Source organism: Vombatus ursinus, unplaced genomic scaffold (assembly GCF_900497805.2).
Source record: "Vombatus ursinus unplaced genomic scaffold, bare-nosed wombat genome assembly UNPS02009770.1, whole genome shotgun sequence".
In the NCBI taxonomy this organism is placed as follows: domain Eukaryota; kingdom Metazoa; phylum Chordata; class Mammalia; order Diprotodontia; family Vombatidae; genus Vombatus; species Vombatus ursinus.
Genome location: NW_020949548.1, coordinates 15310228 through 15333513, shown reverse-complemented (window position 1 = coordinate 15333513; position 23286 = coordinate 15310228). Strand labels below are relative to the sequence as shown.

At 43.7% G+C, this 23286-nt stretch overlaps 1 protein-coding gene across 4 annotated transcripts in view; it reads right to left on the bottom strand.

The window, feature by feature from the left end:
• The window catches only part of RIC3 (RIC3 acetylcholine receptor chaperone), a 39137-nt gene extending 27566 nt beyond the window's left edge, over window positions 1-11571 (bottom strand). For all 4 annotated transcript variants that reach the window (XM_027852593.1, XM_027852594.1, XM_027852595.1 and 1 more), the window contains exon 1: window positions 11448-11571. In XM_027852593.1, the coding sequence (XP_027708394.1) occupies window positions 11448-11571 (124 nt within the window). The remainder of the gene's footprint in view (window positions 1-11447) is intronic.
• Between the last annotated feature and the right edge of the window lie 11715 nt (window positions 11572-23286).

The window sequence follows — 23286 nt, the reverse complement described above, 5'->3', positions numbered from 1 at the left end:
AAGCCACAAAGGACCTCGGAGATCATCCCATTCAACCACTTCATGTCCTTTCTAGATAACCCTCTTCGGAGCCCTGCCAAATTCCTCACCAGCATGGAAAGCCTAACCTCAGGGGAAAACGGCCCCTTTTACTCTCGGAACCACATACTCCGGTTTTTCATTATTCACTTAACACACACATAATACCCCCATATAACACGTGTGCAGGGCACCATCCCAAGTATGTACTACTGTGTATTCTACTTCTCAGTGTGTCTGTCTTATATCTTAACTAGACTGTGAGATCCAGATGGGAAGGACCATGTCTTGTCTAAGTTTTGCATCTTCCCCACAGCCTAACACAACACTCGGCACATAGTAGATGTTTTACAGCATTCTGGGGCTTCTCAAATTATTTTAATGTGTACTGAAAAAGCAAGAAAGGCCACAGGAACTAGGGCCAAGGGGACTGAATGCTAGCCTTATAGTTTGGTGTCTGGTGTTTGCCTTGACAGAATTTTGAAGCATGTTGTATTGGTTCATTAAACAATACCATGTTGACCTTCAAACGTGTCCACGTCATACCCAGGATGTACAGTCATTAACTGGTAAGCTTTGGTTCATTAGGTTGTGGCTGTTCAAATTATTTTTAGCATTTTTTGGAATGAAACATGAAGTTCATTTTACTGCAGTCAGGGCACTGTCTTCACAGTCCCAACATAAAGCAAAAAAAATAAAAATAAGAAAGATCAGAGCATCACAGTGTAGTCAAAGGACAAACTGTGCATTTATGGAATAGCTGAATGCTTAAGAATTTAAAGAGATCATCTTCCCAGTAGGCACAAAAGTCAAAAATATTTTTGAGCACCTACTATGTTCAGAGCACTGGATGAGGTCCTGGGAAGGGGGATAGGGCAGAGGCAAAAAGAATAAAAGCACTGTTCCCACATAGGCTACCATTTTTAATAAGCAAACTACCCAGTGGCCTCATGGAAGGCATTAATATGGTGCAATGAAAGCAATGGACAGGAGACCTGGCTTCCAGTCCCAGCTCTTCAACTTCCTAGATAGGTGTGACAAGTCACTTCCCCTCTCTGAAACCCAGCATTTCATCAATAAACTGTGAGGGATTAACAATATCTACAATCCTCTCCATTTTTATATTGACCAAATGTCTAGGTGCTGAATGGATGCAAGCAGAGGAATTCTGTTAGGTATTGTCAACAGAGAATTCTTGGAGGACATACTACTTTGAAACCTCATTTCTTTTTCTGATATGGTTACTAAAATGGAAGCTCAGTAAAGTAGGCTGTTTCATCGGGATTTTACAAAGCTTTTATGACACAACTGTAGACAAAATGATATCACAGCAATTAAATGGTTGAATGACCAATCCCAAAGGGTATTTGATTAATTAAACAATGTAAATGTGGAGGGAGGTCTGCAGTGGCAAGTCTCAAAGTTCTGTCCTCAACCCAATTTTATTCTACACTTTTATCAGTAATTCAGACCAAGATGTAGATAGCATATGTATTAAAACTCAGGACGACACAAAATTGGGAGAGATGCTTGATGCAATGAATGAAAGAATAAAAAAATCTTGATAAATTGAATGATGGGTTAAATCTTACATGAATGTGCAAGTTACTTGAGGGCAGAATGGTTTTTCATTTTGTCCTTCTGATATTGCAGAACAGTGTCTCACGCACAGGAGGGATTTAATAAATGCTTGTGAAGTGAACTGAATAGAAAACATAAGAGATGGAAGTGTAAAATCTGCACTTAGTTTGTTAAAAACAGTTCAACTGGACAAGTACAGAATGGAGGAGGAGTGGTTAGAAAGCAGGGGATGTGAAAAAGACCTGGAGGTTTTAGTTTAAACTTGGGAGCTTACTATGAGACACTGGTATAATGAAGGCTTCAATAATTCCAGTACAGCCTTCAGAACCAGGGAGGTGATAGCTTACTGTCTGCCCTCATCAGCACATCTACGGAGTATTGTGTTAGGCTCTGGATGCCACAGTTTAAGATACATAAACTGGCATGTGATAATGAAGGGAACTTGAAATCACATGTGAGGACTGGTTGAAGTGGTAATGCTGAGCACAAGTAAAAGAAAGCTTGCCTCAGGAACCAGAGGCTGAGTGTGCATGTTTATATTCTGTCTGTCACACTGCCCCAGGCCTTTGTCTAGGATTTTTTTTTTTACATTTCATGGATACCAGTCCAATACGCAGGCTATCCATCATTTACTCCTTGCTCATCACATGATTGGCCCACCTCCATTTCCAGGTATAGAAGACATGCATGACAAATATTTACTCACTCAAAACACTCAACAGGCTTTTATTAACAGCTAATGCATGCGTAGAGTTCATTCTTTTTCTAGCTTTCATTGAATACTTTGTTCAATATTTAATGTAAGTTTTCCATGTTCGCCAAACTACGTTGGACAATCAGGGACCACAGAATGAAGTCTCTGTTTTCCAGAAGCTCATAATGCAGTTGGGAGACCAGATATTCATATATAAAACCTTTATATAAAGGTACAAAGCAATGCATAAGTACTGTATGTACTCAAATGAATGGTATAAACAGCAAGTGATGTAGGGGTTCAATTCAACAAGCACGTAGGAAGACACTGTGCAAGGCACTGGGGTCGGTGTGATCATGTTTAATTTCTCTGATTACATCAATCTCTGCTCATGCCTTATATTTTTTCTTCTGATCTTGCTGTAAAGTGATATTCCATATGGCTATGTTGATCCTTTTATACTGACCCCAGTATCATGGGAAGAGCACCAGATTGGTGATCAGGAGACCAGAGTGGAAGAAGAGAAGAGCCAGATCGGGCCAACTGTTAGTCTAAGTGGGAGGTGGGCATGGTGCCACTTTGTTTCCTCACACTAGAATATAGTACCAGCTTTGCCATAAATAGTGGTGTGATCCTGGGCAAGTCATTTCCCTCTGTATACTTCAGTTTCCTCATCTGGCTTGGGTGATCTCAATGTCCATTCCACCTCTAACATTCTGATTCCATGAATCACTGAAGGCTTCTGAGCAGGGACTGACCTACTGAAAGTGATGTTTGAGGAAGCATGCTCTTAGCAACACGCAATATGAGATATTACTCTTGGCAATATATACATATGGGCTACTTCAGGGAGGAAGGCTGGAGACAAGGAGACCAGTTAGGTGGCTACTATAGGAATTCAGATGTGAAGGGACGAGGGGGTAGGGCAGGGACCTTGGAAACCATAAGGGAGAGATCTGAGGACCAATACAGTGAATCAGCAACACAGCTGTTGGATTGGATGTGGGGACAGAAATACTTCCAAAATTGCGTCTCAGAGACCAGGAGGAGAGCAATGCTGTTTAAAGTCATGTAGAAGAAATTAGTAACACATAACCATTTGAAGAAAAAAAGTTCAGCTGCAGCAGGGTGAAATATTGGACACGTATTTGTGGCTGATTTCATCTGTTCAGATGCTGGGGGATACCAGTGATGAGGTGGCAAGAAGGATAAGCAACTTAAATTGCGAAGTGCCTTATTAGATTTGATGAAAAGGAGGTTGAGGTAAGTACATGAGTCAAAATGTAGCTCTCAAAGGTAGGAGTCAGTGGAGAGGAAGCAGAGAAAGCGGTCTGGATCACTCATTAGGATACCATAAAGAGGAGGAGAGAGACTAGAGTGTTAGAAGGTACCGGAGGGATGAGCCGAGCTTTCCAATTTAGATCTTCACTGACAGAAAGGGCTATTAAATTTGGCAAGTAGGAGGTCACTGGTGAACTTGGAGAGTGCACTTATTATAACACTTTCATCTATCCTAAATCTCTTTTCAAGGCCCGACTCTGTGACTCACTTCTCCAAATTCCTAGCTTTTAGAGAGTAAATTCATGGTAACTACGTAAATCTATTAATTAGACGATATTACAAGAATCACACAGAATGAGGTGCAGGAGGGCTATGATAAGAAAACAGTGTGTGAGACACCATACTGATGAAATTGTGGATTCATCATTCACTTGTCGAAAAAAATATTTATTAAACACTATGTGCAAGGCCATTGTGTGGGCGATGGGGGAATTTGAGGTTGACCCTGTCTCTGTGTTTACAATCTAACAGGGTAATAAAACATAAGTATAAATAATTATAACACACAGTACTCTACACATGTTGTAAAACAAACTGCTAGGTGAGGTCCTGGGAGAATGTCTTTAAAGGATGAGTAAGAAGCAAAAAGGAGGAAGGAGACTTAGGGGACAATGTGAGTCAAGGCAAAGAGGTGGGTATATATATTCAGGGACCAGAAAAGAGTTCAGTCTGACTGTAGCACTGAGTGCACAGAAGGGAGTAACATGCATTAAGGCTGGAAAAGTAGCCTGATACCAGATTGTAGAGGATGGTGGATGACAGCCAAAGGAGACCGATTTTCATTGGGAAGCCAAGAAGGAGAGCCACTGAAGAGTCTTTGAGCAGAGGAATGATACGACGCATCTGAGAAAAATCATTCTGGCAATAATATGAAGAACTAGGGAATTAGGGAAAGCTGACCAGGGTTTTAAGCCCTGGCAAGCCAAACTATGGAGGACAAAAACACAGGAGATGAGCTCCCTGCTCCCTGGTGGTGGCCGGCTGTGTCCCAGAGTCTCTGTATTCCTGCTGGGGGGCAGTCTCTCCTCGCCCAGCACTGCCTCCCCCCGCCCCCACTCCATGAAAGATATGAGGGAATGGTTCGTGCTTCTTGCCTCATGTGCCAAAATTGCAGGTTATGGCTCCAGCAGTGTGAATGATGGATTGGAGGACAGAAATTGTGGCGCGAAGCCTTGTTTGGAGGCTGTTTCAACAGTACAGGCAGGAGATAATGAGGATTCATATTCAGATTCATTAAGGTGGCAACAGGGATGAAGATGTCGCAGAGTATGGGCCTTGGTAACTTACTCCTTTCCCAATACATTCATGAACTCTCTCCCCCAGTTTTTTGCTTTTTTTTGGTGGGTAACTGTCACTTGTCTTAAATTTTCTCTCCCGAATTCCCTCTCTTACCCTTGAATCTCCAAGTTTCATCTAACTTAGACAGGGCTCAGACAGGACAAACGGTAAGGAAGAGGAAAGGGCTTGAGATAACCCAAAATAATAGCAACAGTTGACACTGACATTGCTCTTCCAAATTTGTAAACGCTTTCTTCACAACCACCCAACGACATACATATTGTAAGTAATGTTATCTTCATTTTACATGTGAGAGGACTAAGGCTCAGCCAGGTGACTTGCCCATGGTCACACAACTGGCAAGGGTCTTGGGAGGGATCTGAACTTGGGTCTCTTCAAACTCTAAGTTCAGGACTTTTCACACTACACCAAATTCTCTCTCCAATGTTGTGAACATAGGAGCCCGGGTGAATGGTGGAGCCAGAGACAGAAATAAGGAAGTTAAAAGGAGCATCCTCAGAAAACCAAAGTGTAACATTACAGGATTGCTTAGTTCATGGTTGTTAAGCGCATCTTAGAATCTCCATTAACATATATTCAATTCCACAAATGTTTAGTGAACATCTTCGATGAGCAAGGTTTTGTGCTAGGTACTTAATGTATCTCCCAGGTCATTTGGGATGACGAGTTTTTCTTCCGTCTTTGGTTTCTAGCTGAAGAAAATGTATACGTTTTTTTCAAGTTGGCTTAAAATAAAAATAACCAAAAGGAAAGAAAATAAAAAGGAGAACCAATGCTTCAGACTACACCAATGGTGAAGAACGTGTGTGTACTTAAGCATTCTATAGAGCAAAATTTGACTAAATCCTAATTGTTTATTGAAAGCTTTTTCTACATTTTGGTTTATTTAATTATTAAAATTTCACTTAGTGTATCACTGGAGACTCACTATACACCTAATGGATTTTAGAAAGCAAAGCACTACTTTCTCATTGTTAAAAAACAGCACAGTTCCTGCTGCTAACAAAAGGCTAGCAATGTTAACCAAAGAGCTTTCTGAAAGCAACATTAAGCAGTAGGTAACACTTCATTCTCAGGACAAATCAATCCATAAAGAACTGGATGTATTTATAACTCTAATTGCTATAGTTCAAGCAAGGTTTGATGGGTCTGTTCCTGAAATAAGCTTCTCTCTGGAAAAGGTAAGTAATTTTGGAAACAAAACTGGGCCACAATCACGATGGATCACTGGACTTGACTTCCTTCGGAACTCTCCCCACCTCCGTGCCTCCCCCCATGACTCTGATCCCCCTCCCATTTTCACCTTAGCAACTACACTGACTTCAATGACCATCTTTGTGATTTAATTCAATAACAAACCCTTATTAAGAAACTACTGGACACAACATAGGCTCCTTGAGGGTAGGGGCTGTTTTCGTTGTGTCCCCAGCAACTAGCAGCACAGGGCCTTGAAATATCTGTCTACATTCCTCACTTTCTTCTGTCTTCAATCAAACAAGATGATAGATTTCCTTCTTAGGGACAAACTGGCCTTCTTGCTGGGCCTCACTGCACACCCCACGTCCTGCCCCTGTGTCTTTGTCATGCTTGCTCCCCGAGCCTGGAATGCCCCTTTGCACCTCTGCCTCCTGGTCCTTCCAGACTCAGCTCAAGTGCTCCCTTAAGAGCTTTCCTGGTCCTCCCAGCTGTTGGGACCTTCCCCATACAAGGTCACCTCCCATCTGCTTTGTATGTTTCATAAACGCTGCACTTACACATGCATGTTGTCTCCCAGAGGAGTATGAGATGCCTGAGGGCAAGGACTGTTCTGCCTCTGTCTTTGTATACCTAGTCTAGTAGAGTGCTTAAAACGAACTGCCTTGGTGCTTAATAAATCCTTAACTGTTGTTTTTTTTTTTTTTGGTGAGGCAATTGGGGGTAAGTGACTTGCCCAGGGTCACACAGCTAGTAAGTGTCAAGTGTTTGGTCTGAGGCCGGATTTGAACTCAGGTCCTCCTGACTTCAGGGCCGGTGCTCTAACCACTGTGCTATCCACTGCGCCACCTAGCTGCCCCAAACAAATCCTTAACTGACTATACACAGTATTCTATTCTATTTGTTGAACTGAATATGCATAGCACTGTATTAGGTGTTTTTGAGAATAGTATGATTTTTTTAAAAAATGGCACAGTTTCTATTTCTAAGGAGACTAATAGTGTCCTGGGGGTGGAGAGGAGGGTATAACATGTACACAGAGAAGTCAGTCAGTCAACAAACATTTACTAAGTGCCTGCTATTAGCCAGTCACTGTATTAAGCACCAGATTAGTATAACACAAAGTAGAATGTGAGAGAGGCAAAGGAATAACCCAAAGTATGCTTAAGAAAACCCTTTCAGTTGAGGAATCAGGGACTGCTTCCTGGAAGTGGTAACCAAGAGGATTTGGAAAGGTTTCTGAATGGCAGAAATAAGGAGGAAGTGCTTTCACTGACAGTGGGGAAAAAAAAGGGACAGGAAACAGAGATGAAGATGAGTTCTAGATTGGCTGTAAAATGCACGAAGGCAATAAAATGGAATAAACCAGCTTCCCTGGCTTCTTTCAAGCCTTAGTTGAAATCCTACCTTCTGGAAGAAGCTGCTCCCCACCCTCCTTAATGCTAGAGCCTTCTCCCTGAGGTAATCTCCAATTTACCCACCCCATATCTTGTTCACCCATCTTGGTTTGCATTTTGTCTCCTCCTTTAGACTGAGCTCCTTGAGAGCAAGGATGACTTTCACCTTTCTTTGTATTCTCAGGGCTTAGCACAAAGCCTGGCCCATAGCAAGTACTTAAATTGCTTATTGACTTGAAAGGTAGGTGGAACTACAGACCTTATAGAGCAGGTAAAGAAATTTATGTTATTCCATGAGTAATAGGGAGCCACTGAAGATTTTAGGTCAGGGAAATAACATGATCAAAGCCCTGCATCAGGAAGGTGATTTTGGCTGCTGCTGAGGATGAGAATACATGAAGGTAAGAGAGGAAAAGATTCAGAAGATCAGTTAGCTCTTAATGAAGACATGATGAAGGCCTGAGATAGGACAGTGGGAGTGGGAGAAATTATGGAACATGAAAACAGAAAGGTCCAAGGTTTGAGGATGAGCCTTTGTGGCTGGGGAGATGTCATCCATGTTAAGTGAAGATGTAGCCATCACTAGCCATAGGCTGGGTACCAGCAATTCTTTATTAATTTAGACAAGATAGGAGAGTGAAAAGAGTACTAGGCTCAGAGTCAGAAGTCCTAGCTCCATTTACTATTTTACGTGATCTTGGGCAAGTCACCCTCCCTCCAATGAGTATACACTTGCACTATCTCAACAGGGATCGATAACCTGCAGGGATCAACGATACTGGAGAGAAGACACTCTGATACGGTGCTATATGAGGCTTTATAATAAGTCCTTGATGTGTAGACAGAACAAATACAAACCCTAATCAATGAACCCATTATACCACTTTTGAGACCTAGCAGGGGCATTCATGAACTCCTAAAGAATTGCCCAAGTTTAGGCCTGTGGAAAATATCCTCTAACATCCCAACTACCTACATTTGAGATTCCTGAACTGCTTAATTTATTTCCACTAATAGGTTATCAAACTGTTACACAAACTCTTGACTTTATTCTACTAAATCCTAATGAGGAAATGAGTCTTTTAGATCATCCTTTTAGAATGATCAAACGAGGTGTGTCCAGCTTGGGAACTGGTGCAATCTCCAGTATATTCTAGCATTCTCCTTTTATCATAAATGTTACGGGAAGAATTCCTTCTCTTGGTAGGAGGCTGAACTAGATGGTTTCTAAAGGCTCTTCCAGCTCAGAGATTCTGTTAAATCATTTGACAAGACGTATTTGTGGAAAAGTCTGCAAAGCTTTGCAATTATAGTCCCTATTGATTGTATTTCCCTGAAATGTCTCTTTACAGTGTGAGTTTATCAGGGGCAGGATTTAATTTAACCAATTTCGGCTGCTGGCCATCTATTATTCAAGATGGGTTTTTGCCTGGATTACACTTTGGTAGCTAATAAATTACAAAAGGAAAATTCATACTGCTATCAATGGTTTCAGAATTCTAAAAAATAGCTCCTGAGCTCTGTGAAGGCAAGGACCATGTCTAATCTACACTTTATATTCCCTCTGGCACTCAGCACAGTGCCCCTACACTCACTGGGTGTTCAACAGTGTTTGTTCAAGTGAAGTGAACTCAACCCAATGGAAATTCAAACAAGTGACTTGGAAAAAAAAGGGTAAAAAAAATGGTCCTGGATGAAACTTCACAGCTTTGGCTCACCATCTTTGAATTTACTGGTTTTCAAAGTAAACAGCAAGCATCTAAGACTTCAAAAAACTGTTTGGTTTTGTACTAAGGAGAAAAAAAACAAAGATTTTTTAAAAATACCTTTTCACTACATTTTTAACAGTACAAATTTCTGAACAATTTACATCCTTGCTGCATTACTATAGAAACATATGGATGCTTCATATCTACTCTAACCTGAAATATCTTCTATTCATGCCTAATTTATGTTGCTTAAATGTACAAGACTAGCCAATGTAATCATATCCTCAACAAATCACAGAACTTTAAGAACTGAAAGATTCTCCCACGGGGCAGTACTTGGTAAGGCTCTCTGTCCAACTTAAAAGGCCTGACCACTGTGACAGCCAAAGATTCCACATCCCTGGCAAGCAATCATCTGCTTTTCTCTAAGGACCTCCAGTAATGATGAATTCAACACCTCTCACTCGCTCCATTGGCAGACAGTTCCAAATGTTGAGTTTTCCCTTAGATTGGGGCAAAATCTGCTTCCCTGTACCATCCACCTAGTTCTGCCCTCTAGGCCATGCAGAACAAATCTGCCATCTTCCTGATAAAGAAAAGGTTTTAATCAGGTCCCTCCCCCCATCACATATGCTTTTAGAATGATTCATTTGACATTATCCCTGTATGCTCCATCAATGTGAATTATTAAATGTAACCCACAATGTACCAAGGATAAAGGATTAACAGAAAAGCATTTTTCAAATATGGCAAATTAAAGCCTACATTGCACAGCTGCATTTCAAAATGATTACTAGGACCTTCAAATTGTGGCACAGGCAAAAAAAAAATGTAGCTTAAAAATGACTGAAGCAGTGAGAGGGAGGTATTGAGGTTGATATAACAAAGGAAAAAAAAGGCAAACAATACTGATTCAAGTCACCTTTATTTCACATGAAGAGACCATGGGGCACATAAGACAAAGCATCAAAGCCCTAGAAATGCTCAGGTCTAAGAGCCACACAGACTGGGGTTGGGAGTGTAGGTGCAACTGGATGATTTAACACAAAGTAGGAGAAACTGATTTAAAAACAGACACATATATAAATAATATTTATATATTTTACATATACATATCTTCTATGTATATGCATATATATGAAAATCCCCAGCCAAAAGGAAACAGGGGAAGGAAGGACAAGCAAGCAGCCAGCTTCTGCAGAGGGCTGAGGAAGGCCGGGGGGGGGGTGGGAGGCAAGGGGAGAGGGTGAGGATTAAGGCAGAGGCCATGCTCGGGTCCCTTCAGTGGATCTTTAAGCACATGCAGCTGGTGTGTCCTGAAAAAAGTAAAAAGAGCTGGGTTGGATTCCTAGCTCAGACATTTACTGGCTGTGCAGGGCTGGGCCTCCTGATGTCCGTTTCCTCCAGATTATGCTTCTGGTACTCCCCACTTCACAGAGCTGTTTGGAGGATCCAGTCAAACACGGAATACACGGCGGCGTGTAAACACCGGCTACTGCACAAAATTACTCCTCTCCGCCTAAGCCTCCTGGGGTTATCAGAGGTCTGGGGCAGTGTTGTCGAAGGACCCAGCCCTGCCACTCCCTACAAGTCTGACCTTGGGTTCTCCGAGCCTCAGTTTCCTCGCCTGTCAAAGGCAGTAGGCCTAGATGACCTCGGAGGTCCCTTCAGCTCTAATCCCCCCCGCTGCTGCTCCCAGACCAGGCTTCTGTCCCTCTTGGCTGAACAGGCCTCGAGGCCGGGGGAAAGGCCGGCTGTCGGAGGACAAGAGGTCCGAGAGGCTGACCATGACGGTGGGAGCGATCGGGAGCCCCCAGTCCACCACCCGACCCCCGATTCCGGGGCCTGGATGACCTCTTCGTCCCGCCTGTCCTCGGCTTCGCCCGGAGCCTCCCCCGTTAGACTGCAAGCTCCCTGAAGGCAGGCTCTTTGTATGCGCCCCCATCCCACCGCACAGCGCCTAGCACAAAGCAGGTGCTTAATAAAGGAGCATTAACGCATTCTGAAGGGGGTTAATAAATGCTTGTTGACTCAGCCTGTCACTCAGGGACCGGTCCAGAGCTAACGGCGGGCGAGCCTCAGTTTCCCCACGCGGAGAAGGCAGGCGCAGGAGGCGCCGTCCCCGTCCTCCCCCCTCTTCCCTCTCGCCAGGTCCGGGCCCGGCTGCCCCTCCGTCCCGCCCTCGGGGGCCCCCAGAGCGGAGCGGCCTCTTACCCGAGGGCGCGGGCGGCGGCTCCGGCCTCCTCCCGCGGGACAGGAAGGCCCTGGGCAGCAGCAGGGAGACGCACAGCACGAGGCCCGACACCATGGCCACCTTCTGGAAGGCGGAGAACGCCATGGCCGCGCCCAGCCGGCCGACCCGCACCGGCCCCGGCCCCGGCCCCGGCCCCGGCCCCGGCCCCAACCCCGACCTGCCCCGGCGCCGCTACCGGAAGCGGAAGCCCGGCCGCGGCTCGCGGCGTGCGTGAGCCCCTTCTCGCTGTTTCGCCCTCGGCCCGCAAGAGGGAGCCGCGACGGAGCGGCGAGAGGGACACAAGTCTTCGGGACGCGCCCGAAGGACCCCGCGGGGTGGGGGATGGGGAGGCAGGTTGGCCGAGGAGGGCAGGTGGGAAGGGCGAGCGATGGGGGCGTGTTCGCAGGACCGCCGCCAGGGGGCGCCCAGAGCCCGGGAGTCAGCGCGTGCGGTGGACGAGGGAAATAGTCTTAGCGGCAACCTTTGGGGCATTTTCACGATGATTGTGATGTTGATGGTGATGATGAAATAATGTCATCACCGTTACCACCACAGCTAGCATTTACGTGGCGCTTTAAGGTTTGCAAAGTGCTTCACAAACATTATCTCTCTTTTTTGTTTGTTTTTTGGTTAGCCCAGGGTCACACAGCTAGTGAGTGTTAAGTGTCTAAGGCTGGATTTGAACTCGGGTCCTCCTGAATCCAGGGCCAGTCCTCTATCCACTGCGCCACCTAGCTGCCCCCACAAACATTATCTCATTCGACTCTTTCAACAATCCTGTGAGGTATATTACCCCCATTTTACAGATGAGGAAACTGAGGCAGAGGTTAAGTGGCTTGCCCAGGGTTACACAGTTAGTAAGTGCCTGAGGCTGGATTTGAACTCAGTTCTTCCTGAGCCAGGTCCATTGCCCTATCTACTGTCCCAAATCCCACCTCAGACACATACCAGTTGCAGCACAGGGAAAAGAGTGCTGGGCCTGGAGTCAGGAAGATGTGAGTTCATTTTCTGCCTCAGACACTTATTAGCTGTGTAACCCTGGACGTGTCACTTAATCCCTGTCGGCCTCAGTTTCCTCATCTGTAAAATGGGGGTAATATTGGCACCTACCTCCCAAATTGCTTTGAGGATTAAAGGTACTTTGCAAACCTTGAAGCATAGGATAAATGCAAATTATCATTACAATAATGGGGGGGTTGTTGGATCTCTGATTTCATTGGAGTAAGGGACTTAGGAGGGAGGAAATTCCCTGTACCAGTGCAGATCATCAGCATCTCCTCTGCAACTTACAGTCTTGGAGAGTTGCCCAGAGTACAGAGAGGTTAAGCCACTTGCCGGGGTTACACAGGCAGTACGTGTCAGAAATGAAACTGGAGCCCAGGTCTTCCTTAGTATGCGTCAAAGAGGGGACTTGGAGTCAGGTTTCTTCCTGAATCCACTGGCCCTCTCTGACAAAGAATGGTTCATGCTAATAACATCCATTCACATTTCTAGAAGCCAGATTCTGGTTTCTAAATACAAACAAAACCCCTTTGCATCTGTGTGATACTTTCCAGTTTCTGAAGCACTTTCCTAGCCTGGTATACTCACAACTGCCCTGTGAGGGATGAAGTTCAAGTAATATTATCAGCCCATTTTATAAATAAAAAAACTGAGGGTTAGAAAAAGGCAAGTGGTTTTTCCAAGGTCATACAGCCATGAAGGGTGAAGCGAGCTGGAGAAAATACTGGCTTTGGAGTCAGAGAAGCTGAGTTCAATCCCTGGCTTTGCTATTTATTGTCCTTTAATCTCTTTGGGTCTCAGTTTCCCGATCTGTCAAATACAGAGGTTGGATCAAATTATCTCTAAAGACCCTAAAACCTGCTTTAAATCTATAATCCAATGACCGGGTGATGGATCCCAGGTCTCTGACTCAGTCTGCCGTTCTCTGTGTCTCTCTATGGCTGATGTCTCCACTGAGCTCCACAGTCCCATCACTACCTCCACTCAGGACATCTTCCCGAGGGTGGTGTAATAATGAAATGTGCCCTGGACTTCGGGCAGAAGGTCCAGAGTGCAGTTCTGAATTGGTTGCTAACTCCTGCATAGCCTTGGACAAATCACTTAGCCTGGCTGGGCTTACCAGCTGTAAAATTAAGGAGGAAGATGAGACGATCTCTAAGCTTCCTTGAAGTTCAAGATCTAGCATGGTATAGTGAAAGGAAAGCTAGGCTTGAAGTCAGGAGACCTGGATCTGAGTATCTCTGGTACTCATCAGTTGTATAATTTTGGGTAAACCTCTCTGAGCCTCAATTTCTTCATTTGTAAAATGGAGATAATAGTTACACTATTAGAGAACACTTATTTTACACTATTTTATATGTTGTATATAATATATATTGTATATAAAGTTACACTATTATAGAACATGGAAGGCATTGCAAGAAACAAGTTCTGAAAACCTTAGAGCACTCTAGAAATGTGAATTTCTATTATTTCTATTTCTATAGACATCTATAGAAATTCCACTTCTAGTAACTTAATGGAGTCAGCCTGTGTCCAAAGGCATTGACTCCTCATGTGCAAAGAGCTCACTGAATAAGGTGTGATCTAGAGAGGAAAACTACATATGAAGAGCGATATCGACTGACCGAAAGAAAGACTAGATAATGAAAAATAAAACTAGATAAAGAAAGACCAGGTGGAAAAGGGGACTCAAAGCTTCCCAAAGATCTGGAGAGGGGTCTGTGCAGAAGGGCACTGTCTTCACATGGCCCCCAGAGGGATGGAATTGTGGGGAAGAGTGAGGTAGCCAGAGAACCAGGGAGGAGAGGGGAACCGTGCGTCCCAAGAAGAAATGAAATACAGTTATAATATGAAGGAGTAAGATTTGGACCCTGCCCTTTCCTGGTGCTATGAGTTATATGGGTTGTATAAAAGAAAGGAAACAAGTATTTATTATGTACCTACTATGTGCCAGGCACTGTGCTAAGTGTTTTATATATATTATTTCATTTGACCCTCACAACTACCCTGGGAGGTAGATGCTATCATTATCCCCATTTTACAGTTGAGGAAACTGAGGTTAAGCAACTTGCCCGGGGTCACACAGCTACAAAGTGTCTGAGGCAGGATTTGAACTCAGGTCTTTCCAACTCCAGATCCAGTGTTCTACCCCCTGTGCCACCTAGCTGCCTTGGCATCTTCGGGGAAGGTGGGATCCACTATTTGATTCCTCCAGAAACGGAGAGGAAAGCTTTCTTGGCTGTCTGTGGACTCGGGTATTTGTCCATTCTCTATTTTTTCTTTTCTTTTGTAAATAAAACCTTTTCTATATTTAACGTCTAGTCAGCCTGATTGTTTGTCCAGGCAATTTGAGAGCCTTTTTGGAGGTGGCAAAATAAGGTAAATACTGAAATATCGCGGCAGCTGGCTCAGTAAATAGAGTGCCCAACCTGGAGTCAGAAAGATCTGAGTTCAAATCTGCCCTCTGACACTTACTAGCTGTGTGACCCAGGGCAAATTACTCAACCCTGTTGGCCTCAGTTTCCACATCTGTAAAATGAGCTGGAGAAAAAAATGGCAAACCACTCCAGTATCTTTGCCAATAAAACCCCAAACAGGGTCATGGAAAGCTGGGCACGACTGAACAAGCACTCTGAAGTATCTGAAGTCTCTAAGCTAGAGAGATTTTGTGAGGCAATCCCAAAGGAGGGACGCTTTCATCAGGGCTACATTAATAACACTAATAGGCCTTCCCTGCCCCAGGTTTCCCTGTTTATGTTAATGACATCTAGGCTTTAACCTTTGTATCATCTCTGAATGCTCCTTTCTCACAAAATCCAATCAGCCCCTATGGCTGCCATTTCTTCCTCTCCCGTTGCTCTCTAGTCTGTCCTGTCTTTTCCACTGATACCAATCATCCAAGGGCCTGAGCTCAGGACAGGAAGCATCTGTACACCACTTGCATCCAGCGATGGTGCTCTCTGGAATCAAGTATACTATATCATCTCTCATGATCAACTTCTTTCAAAGCCGGTCTCATATTTGACCTCCTCCAGGAAGCAGTCCCTGATCACTGAGTTGTTTCCTCGGCTCCTGGAGCCCTTGATGTCTGTACTGCTTCTCTGGACTCTTATTGTAACTTCTCTTTCCGTGTGTGCCTACCTGGCTCCCCAACTGGACTGTGGGCTTTGGGAATTTTGAGGCTGGACTTTCCACATCTCTTTATCCCCCAATGTGTCGGTACTCAGGCAATGTTTCTCAATAATAATAGCTCCCATTTCTGGAACATGCTCATATTTGCAAAATGTTTCCTTCATAACAGCTCTGTGTTGGAGGCAGTGCAAGTACCTCCATTTTATAAATGTCACAATGGAGCCTCAGTGAAAGGAAATCATTTGCCCAAGGTCACACAACTAGCACGTGGTGAAGTGGAATCAATAACCAAGGTCTTCTGGCTCCCAGATCAACTCATTCCTTTATATCATCTGGAGCATTTGTTGATTCTGTTGATTATCCTTTCCTGCTCAGACTGTGGGACACATAAGCCATATTCTAACAGTTCCAAATGATGGGGCGTTTGTAGGTGTCAGGTTGGTCTTTGGCCTCAATCTGCGGTCTCTCTAATCCTGTAGCCCCATGTAATTTCCAGGATTTGAAGCCCTCACTATTTACTGACCCAGAAGGGGACAGAGCTATCTACGCCTCTTTCATTAAAAGCTTCTCTGCACTTCAAATGCTCATTCATTCATTTATTCATTCATCTAGTGATTTAATCATTTACATATTCATTTATTGATTCATTCAGCAAATCGATTAACCCATCAATCAACAAGTATTTATTAAATGCCTATTATGTTCCAGGCACTATCCCAGGCACTAAGGATGAAAGTATAAAAAATTAAATAATCCTTATTCAAATAGGGAAAAATATTTACAGCATGAATGTAAAGTGAATAAATACAAACACAGACCAAGGAATTAAATACAATATAGCTTGGGAGGGAGGGCTTTAGCAATTGGGGGGATTAGGAAAAGTTTTATATAAAAGGCGAGTTTTGTGCCACAGGAGATATAAGGGTTCTCTCTACAACCTGGGAGACCCATACTACTCATACACATGAGCACAGTGGGTTTGGGAGCAATTTTATATCAGGAGAACAATGACTATTGCATTTAAGGGAACTCGCTAAATCCTGTACATATAGAGGTTTTGGCTTTGAAATAGGTGCTTTCGGACAATTTCTAAGGCTTTGTGCGTAGATCTCAACAAACACCCGCTAACATATTCTGACAAGCACTAAGTTGGATGGTGCCAGCCAAAAACGGGTATCAGGGCTCTGGCCAACTATGAGTTCATTGTCCATTACCGGCTAGGGATGAATAAGGTGGATGCTGATCCCGTAGGCCCCATGAATCCAACTCCACAGTGACACCCAAGCAGAGAGTAAAGCTGATCTGTGACACAAGAGAGCTGGGTCATAGAAGAAATAATACAAGAAAGCCCAGCTGAGAGCCTTGCACCAGAGGGTGCGCTATTAGGAGCTGCAAAAATTTGGAGCATTAGCTCAAGCCTCTCTCCTCTGATTGTCCTTACATCACTGGGGGCAAGAACAGGTTAGTTCTACGAGAAGTGGTTTAGAACATAAAGAAGTTTAGAAAGAGAGGCAAACAAATAGCGGTTTTATTACTACTGTGTAAAATTTAACATATGCAGATTTTAATATACATTTTAGAAAAAGCAAACCGTATGTAACTGAAGTTCATGATTTTATATATAATCCTTTTGTGTGTGTTTATATTGAAATGTGCATGGTTGTTGGTGCCTGTTCAGTTCATAATATGAATCTGTAATTTCATTGGTTTTGAGAACATTCGCGTGGGACCCTTCCAAAGGAGAATCGGTATCTTCCCTGTAACTTGTAGTGTCAGACACTTGCTTCGAGTACTGAGAGGTTAACTAGCTTTGTTAGGGTCAAGCCATCAGTAGCAGAAGTGGGACTTGAAACCAGGTCTTCCTGTCTCTGAAGCTGGATCTCTATTACAACATGCTGCCTCATAAATTCATAATAATAAAAAAATTTAAGAAGAAGTGATTCAGGTCACAAGAAGGACGTGTGACACTGGAGAACTCAAGCTTTACTCCCCACGGTCAGTCTGCCGTTAAGAAAATGACTGAAGCTGCAGCTAGCCAAGGAGCGCCATATTAAATATAACCAATTCAGCCAAAGGTAGAAGAAGGCAGTTGGTACTACTCAAAGCCCACTGAACCATGATCATGAAAGTGGGTTTGTTCAGTCAGGATGTGAGAGAATTCTGGAACCGGTCCAAGGTGGCTGTGTGTGTGTGTGTGTGTAAATGTAAAAAAAAAAGACCAGTTTTTGGTGCATCCAAAGGAAAGGGTTACCATCTCACAGTGCTTACCTGGGGAACGTAAGCACTTGGGAGTCTTTGGAGCTAATATACTTATTTCCGAAGGAGATAGCAAGGACATAAGATTGAAATCCTGGTAGGGACAGTCCATTTCACACGGCATGCACAAGCGTATCCAACCATAGTCCACAGTAGCCAACAGGTTCTGGAAGAACTATTCTACACCTATGCCTAGGTGGCAGGGCAACAGGGTGGTGCAATGGTTAGAGTGTCAATGGACTTGGGAGTTAGGAAGACCTGAATTTGAAACCTACCTCAGACTCTAACTGACCTTGGGCAAGTCACTTCATTTCTCTTAGATTCAGTTTCCTTCTCTGCAAAATGGGGATAATAATAGAACCTAACTCCCAGGTTTGTTTTGAGGATCAAATGAAATAATGCATGTAGAGCACTTTGTAGACCTTAAAGTACTATCCTAACTTGGCATCCTGTGAATTCAAGGACTATGCACAAAGTAGTTTGAGAGTGATCAACACAATGACCAACCACCATTCCAGAGGGCTAAAGAATGAGGTTTGCTACCAATCTCTTGACAGAGAAATAATGGGCTCGGGATGAAGACTGAGACAAATGCTTTCAGATGCCGTCAATGTGAGAATTTGCTCTCCTAAACTATGTATATTTGCTACAAGCACTTTCTTTTTCTTTTCCCAGAGGATGGATGAGTGGGAGGTTAAAGGGAGATAAGGATAGGGTAGCAAAAAGGAAAAAAAAGGAGTCATTGAGGTATCTTTTTAACAAGTGGAGAAAAAAGAACTGAAAGGCTAGAAAGCAGTACAGACAGGCAGGATAGCTTTGAAAACAGCAGGCTGTAAGTTCAGAATAAAAATAAAATTAATATAAAAATGTTATATGATGCATTTGCATGTCACCTCCATATTTATGTATGTGTGAATTAGGTGTTTGCCATATCATCTGCTGTATTAAACATGTAACCTTACCTTGTATAAATTAATTGATAATCTAAAGTTAGCCTACAGACTGTCCCCGTATATTCACTGGTATACAAAGACCGCAAAATTTAACAGGAGGGAGAGTACAAAGAGGCAAAGGATTTCCTGTGCCAATTGGAATGTCATCAGAGAAGGCCAGATTACATCCTTCTTCTGCCTCTCCACTCCCAGTTTTACTAATGACTTCCTGAGGCTTAGCAATGATTCATGAGAGTATGTATGCCTAGGTCCTAGTTGCCATGGATGGCATGATAAGAATGGTTGGTTGGCTGTTGTCCTTCATTCTTGAAGAGGACCAAAATGATGTCACTATATTGGAATCAAGGTACAGTGTGTCTGACTGTGGCTGATCGGACCAGTGTGAGCTTGGAAGGTTCTACTACAGGTTGGGCACAAGGTCCATATGAACATTTGGGGAAGATTCTTTAAATTTGTGCGTCTTGCATTTCTTTTGAGCTACTTCAGTTTTGCTTTTCTCATAGAGCACAGCACCTTCCCTCATGAGGGCACGCCATGCTGGGTGGTCCTGTGCCAGTGTCTCCCACGTCACACAATCAATTTCAAAGTTCTTAAGAGAGACCTTGAGAATGTCCGTGTTTCACTTTTCCTGACCACCGCGTGAACGCTACCCTGTGTGAGTTCTCCACAGAATAGTCTTTTAGGCAAGCGTACATGTGGCATTCGAACAACGTGGCCAGCCCATTGGAGTGGCACTCTCTGAAACAGAGTTTGAATGCTTGGCAGTTTAGTTCGAGAAAGGACCTCGCTGTCTGGTATTTTATCCTGCCAGGTGACATTCAGAATTTTCCTTGGACTATTCAAATGGAAGCAATTCAGTTTCCTGGAATGGTGCTGATATACTGTCCAGGTTTCATAGGCGTATAACAATGAGGTCAGCATAATAGCCCTGTAGACTTTCAGCTTGGTAGGCAGTCTAATACCTCTTCTCTTCCACACTTTCCTTAGAAGCCTCCCAAATACTGAGCTAGCTCTGGCAATGATGTGTCAACCTCATCATCTATGTTACATCCTTGGAAAATGTACAGTCAAGGTAAGTGAACTTATCTGCAGCATTCAATATTTCTCCATTTGCTGTAATTGATAATTCCACATATGGATGGTGTGGTGCTGGCTGATGGAGAACCTCTGTTTTCTTGATGTTAATTATTAGGCCAAAATCAGCACAACCATCAGAGAATTGATCCATACTTTGTTACATCTCAGTCTCAGAGGCTGCACTGAGTGCATAAGAATGAAAAGGGGGGCCCAAAGAGGCATAAGGGAATTTGCCCGCAGCTTCAGAGAGGCAGTGGGAAGCATAGCCCTGAGAACCGTAGTAATGCCTGTACCCTGGGGCAGGGAAGAAGTGATCTAACTCAATTATTAATAGTTTACTATCAAAGAGCCACTGTATGTAGGTATACAAAGATAAAGATAAAGCCGTGTCCTAAAAAGCTTCTTTCAGTCATGTCCGACTCTTCATGACCCCATTTGGGGTTTTCTTGGCAGAGATACAGGAGTGGTTTGCCATTTCCTTCTCCAGCTCATTTTACAGATGAGGAGACTGAGGTTCAGTCATGAAGAGTTGGTTATGACTGAAAGTGACTGAATAAAAACAACAACCACCATAATTCACTATCATTCTCCAATCACGCACGGATCACGTGTTTTGTTTCCAGTTTTTTTGTAATCACAAATAGTGCTGCTATGAACATTTTTGTACGTCTCAGTCTTTTCTTGCTGTCAATAATTCCTCAAGATTCAATGACAGGAGTGGAATTTCTGGGTCGCAGGGTATGAATAATTTGATACCTTTCCTTGAATAATTCCAAATTGTTTTCCAGAATTTGGAACCAATTCATAGGCTTCATCAGCAGTGAATTATTATACCTGTCTTTCCCCAACCCCTCCAACAATGCATTTTCCCATCTTTTAGCATCCTCACTACCTTGATGAGTATGAGGTGACACCTTGGGGTTGTTTTAATTTCATGGGATCACAGATTTAAAGCTTGAAGGGAACTTAGAGGTCATTGGGTCCAATTCCCTCATTTTACAGATGAGGAACGGAAGCACAGAGAGGTTAAGTGATTTATATGTCATGGTCACACAGGTAGTAAGAGGCAGGGTCAGGATTTGAAACCGGGTTAACAGACCTCTCCGACTCCAAATCCATGACTATCAGTTTGTTGTTGTTTTTTTTTTATCATGAGTGATTTTGATTTTTAAGGTTGCTACTGATGGCTTGCCTTTCTTCTTTTGAAAGCCTTTGGTTATATCTTTTGATCATTTGCCTTTTGGGGAATGACTCAGACATCTGGTGTTGGAACGAATGTCATTGAGCACTTTGGCCAGCCCTTTCATTTTACTGCAGAGGAACCTGAAACTCAGGGATGTCCAGTGGCTTGCCCCAGGTCATACTGGTAATTATCGTCAAAGGCAGGATTTGAATCCAGATTCTCTGTCCTGAGACCCAGGTCTTTCATTGTACCTTGCTATGTCCGCCCAGAATGTCTAGTGCTCTTCCCAGTGCGTTTCCCTTTGAAGTCCGTTTAAGATTCCCAGCTCCCCTCAGCCTGATTTCTTCTTGGGCCAGTTTGATTTCTTCCAGACTTGAAGGCTGGAAGGTCTTCGTTGGAAGGTGAGATTAATATTAATGGCCCCTGCAGGGGAGCGCGAGCTGCAATACAGCGCGCTGAGTTATCAAGCCGGGGCAGCAGAAGGCATGAACTGCCACTCCGGCCGTATAAAACGATTATCTTTAGGATTAAAAGCCGGTCTGCAGCTGCATTTATTCTCTAAAGCTAAAATTGGCCGGTGTCATGGTTGCTGTTGGATGGTGAGCACAGCCTGAGCGCTGCAGCCCCATCTATCTCTGACCCCCTCCCCCTCAGATTCATTTCGGCTGCCTGCTCCCTTGCTCAAAAATTAAATAAAGTGTGTGTTGGGGTGGGGGTGGAGGAGAGGGGAGGCTGTGCCCCTGTGGAGACTGTATCAAAACCCATTTGCCCGGAGGTATGATTTCCTGCTGTCTGCCCAAGCTTAAAGACACCTGGCTTCAGGGAGACCAGGGCTCAGGAGAAATACATGTATTCTTAGAGGCAGTGCGGTGTAATGAGAGGACTATCAGTCGGGGAGACCTGAGTTCAAAACTCAGGTCTCCATTTAGTCCCAGGCTAAGTCAATTAAATCTCTTGAGTCTCACTTTCCTGATCTGTAAAATGGGCACTAAGCAAGCTATTGCCTTATCTTGCCAGGGACCTGGCAATGGCATTTCCCAGTTATTCCCTCACCATGCTATAGAGCACCCCTTCCCATCTAACATTCCTTTATATATTTATATACATATATGTCTATATATTTCTCCTGTAATACTAATACTAGTTAGCATTTACATAATACATTACAGTTTGCAAAGAGATGTGGCCTTCTAGGTCCTTGGGTGCGGCCTTTTGACTGAGTCCAGGTTTTACAGAACAAATCCTTTTTTTAAGGGGATTTGTTCTGTGAAGTTTGGATTCAGTCAAAGGGCCACACTTGAGGACCTAGAGGGCCATAGGTTCCCCACCCCTGTGGTCTGGAGCGTTGTGGACCCCCTGCAGCCCACTGGCTTTGTATTTGACACCAACCTACTTTATGGAGTGGTTGTAGGCATTATAAACTAATGCTCCTAAAGTAATTTGCAAACCTTAGAGGGCCATGTGAATGCCAGCTGTTACTGTTACCAACCTCCTAGGATTGCTGTAGGGAAAGCATAATAGAAATGTGTGGGATGATTCATCCTACAGTGTTGAGCCACGAAGGACATTAGAATCTTCTCATTTTACAGAGGGAAAAACAGAGGCCCAGAGATTGTGTAGTGAAAAGAGCCCTGGGCTGGTTGTCTGTTCTGTTCAGTCATTTTTCAGTTGTGTCTGATTCTTCGTGACCCCATTTAGGGTTTTCTTGGCAGAGATACAGGAGTGGTTTGCCATTTCCTTCTCCCGCTCATTTTACAGATGAGGAAACTGAGGCAATCAGGGTTAAGTGACTTGCCCAGGGTTACACAGCTAGCAAGTGTCTGAGGCCAGATTTGAACTAGGAAAAATGATGAGTCTTCCTGACTCCAGGCCTGGTGTTCTATCCATTGCACCTGGCTGTCAAGAGACCTCAGTTTGAGTCCTGTATTAGCTGCTTGACCTTGGGAAAGTTATATCCCCTGTCTGGCTTCAGATTTCTTATCTGTAAAAGGATAATAATATATTGACTCCCCATCTCCCCAGGTTATTGAAAAGAAAGTGCCTGCTAACTTGGAAAGTACAATATCACATTTACACCCCCCCCACCATGTCCATATAACTTTATGGTTCTTCACGGCATCTGTGGATGGGAGGCAGGCCAAGCATAATGACTGCTATTGTACAGGCGAGAAAGCTAAAGTCTGTAGAAGAAAAGTGATTTGTCTAAAGTTTCTC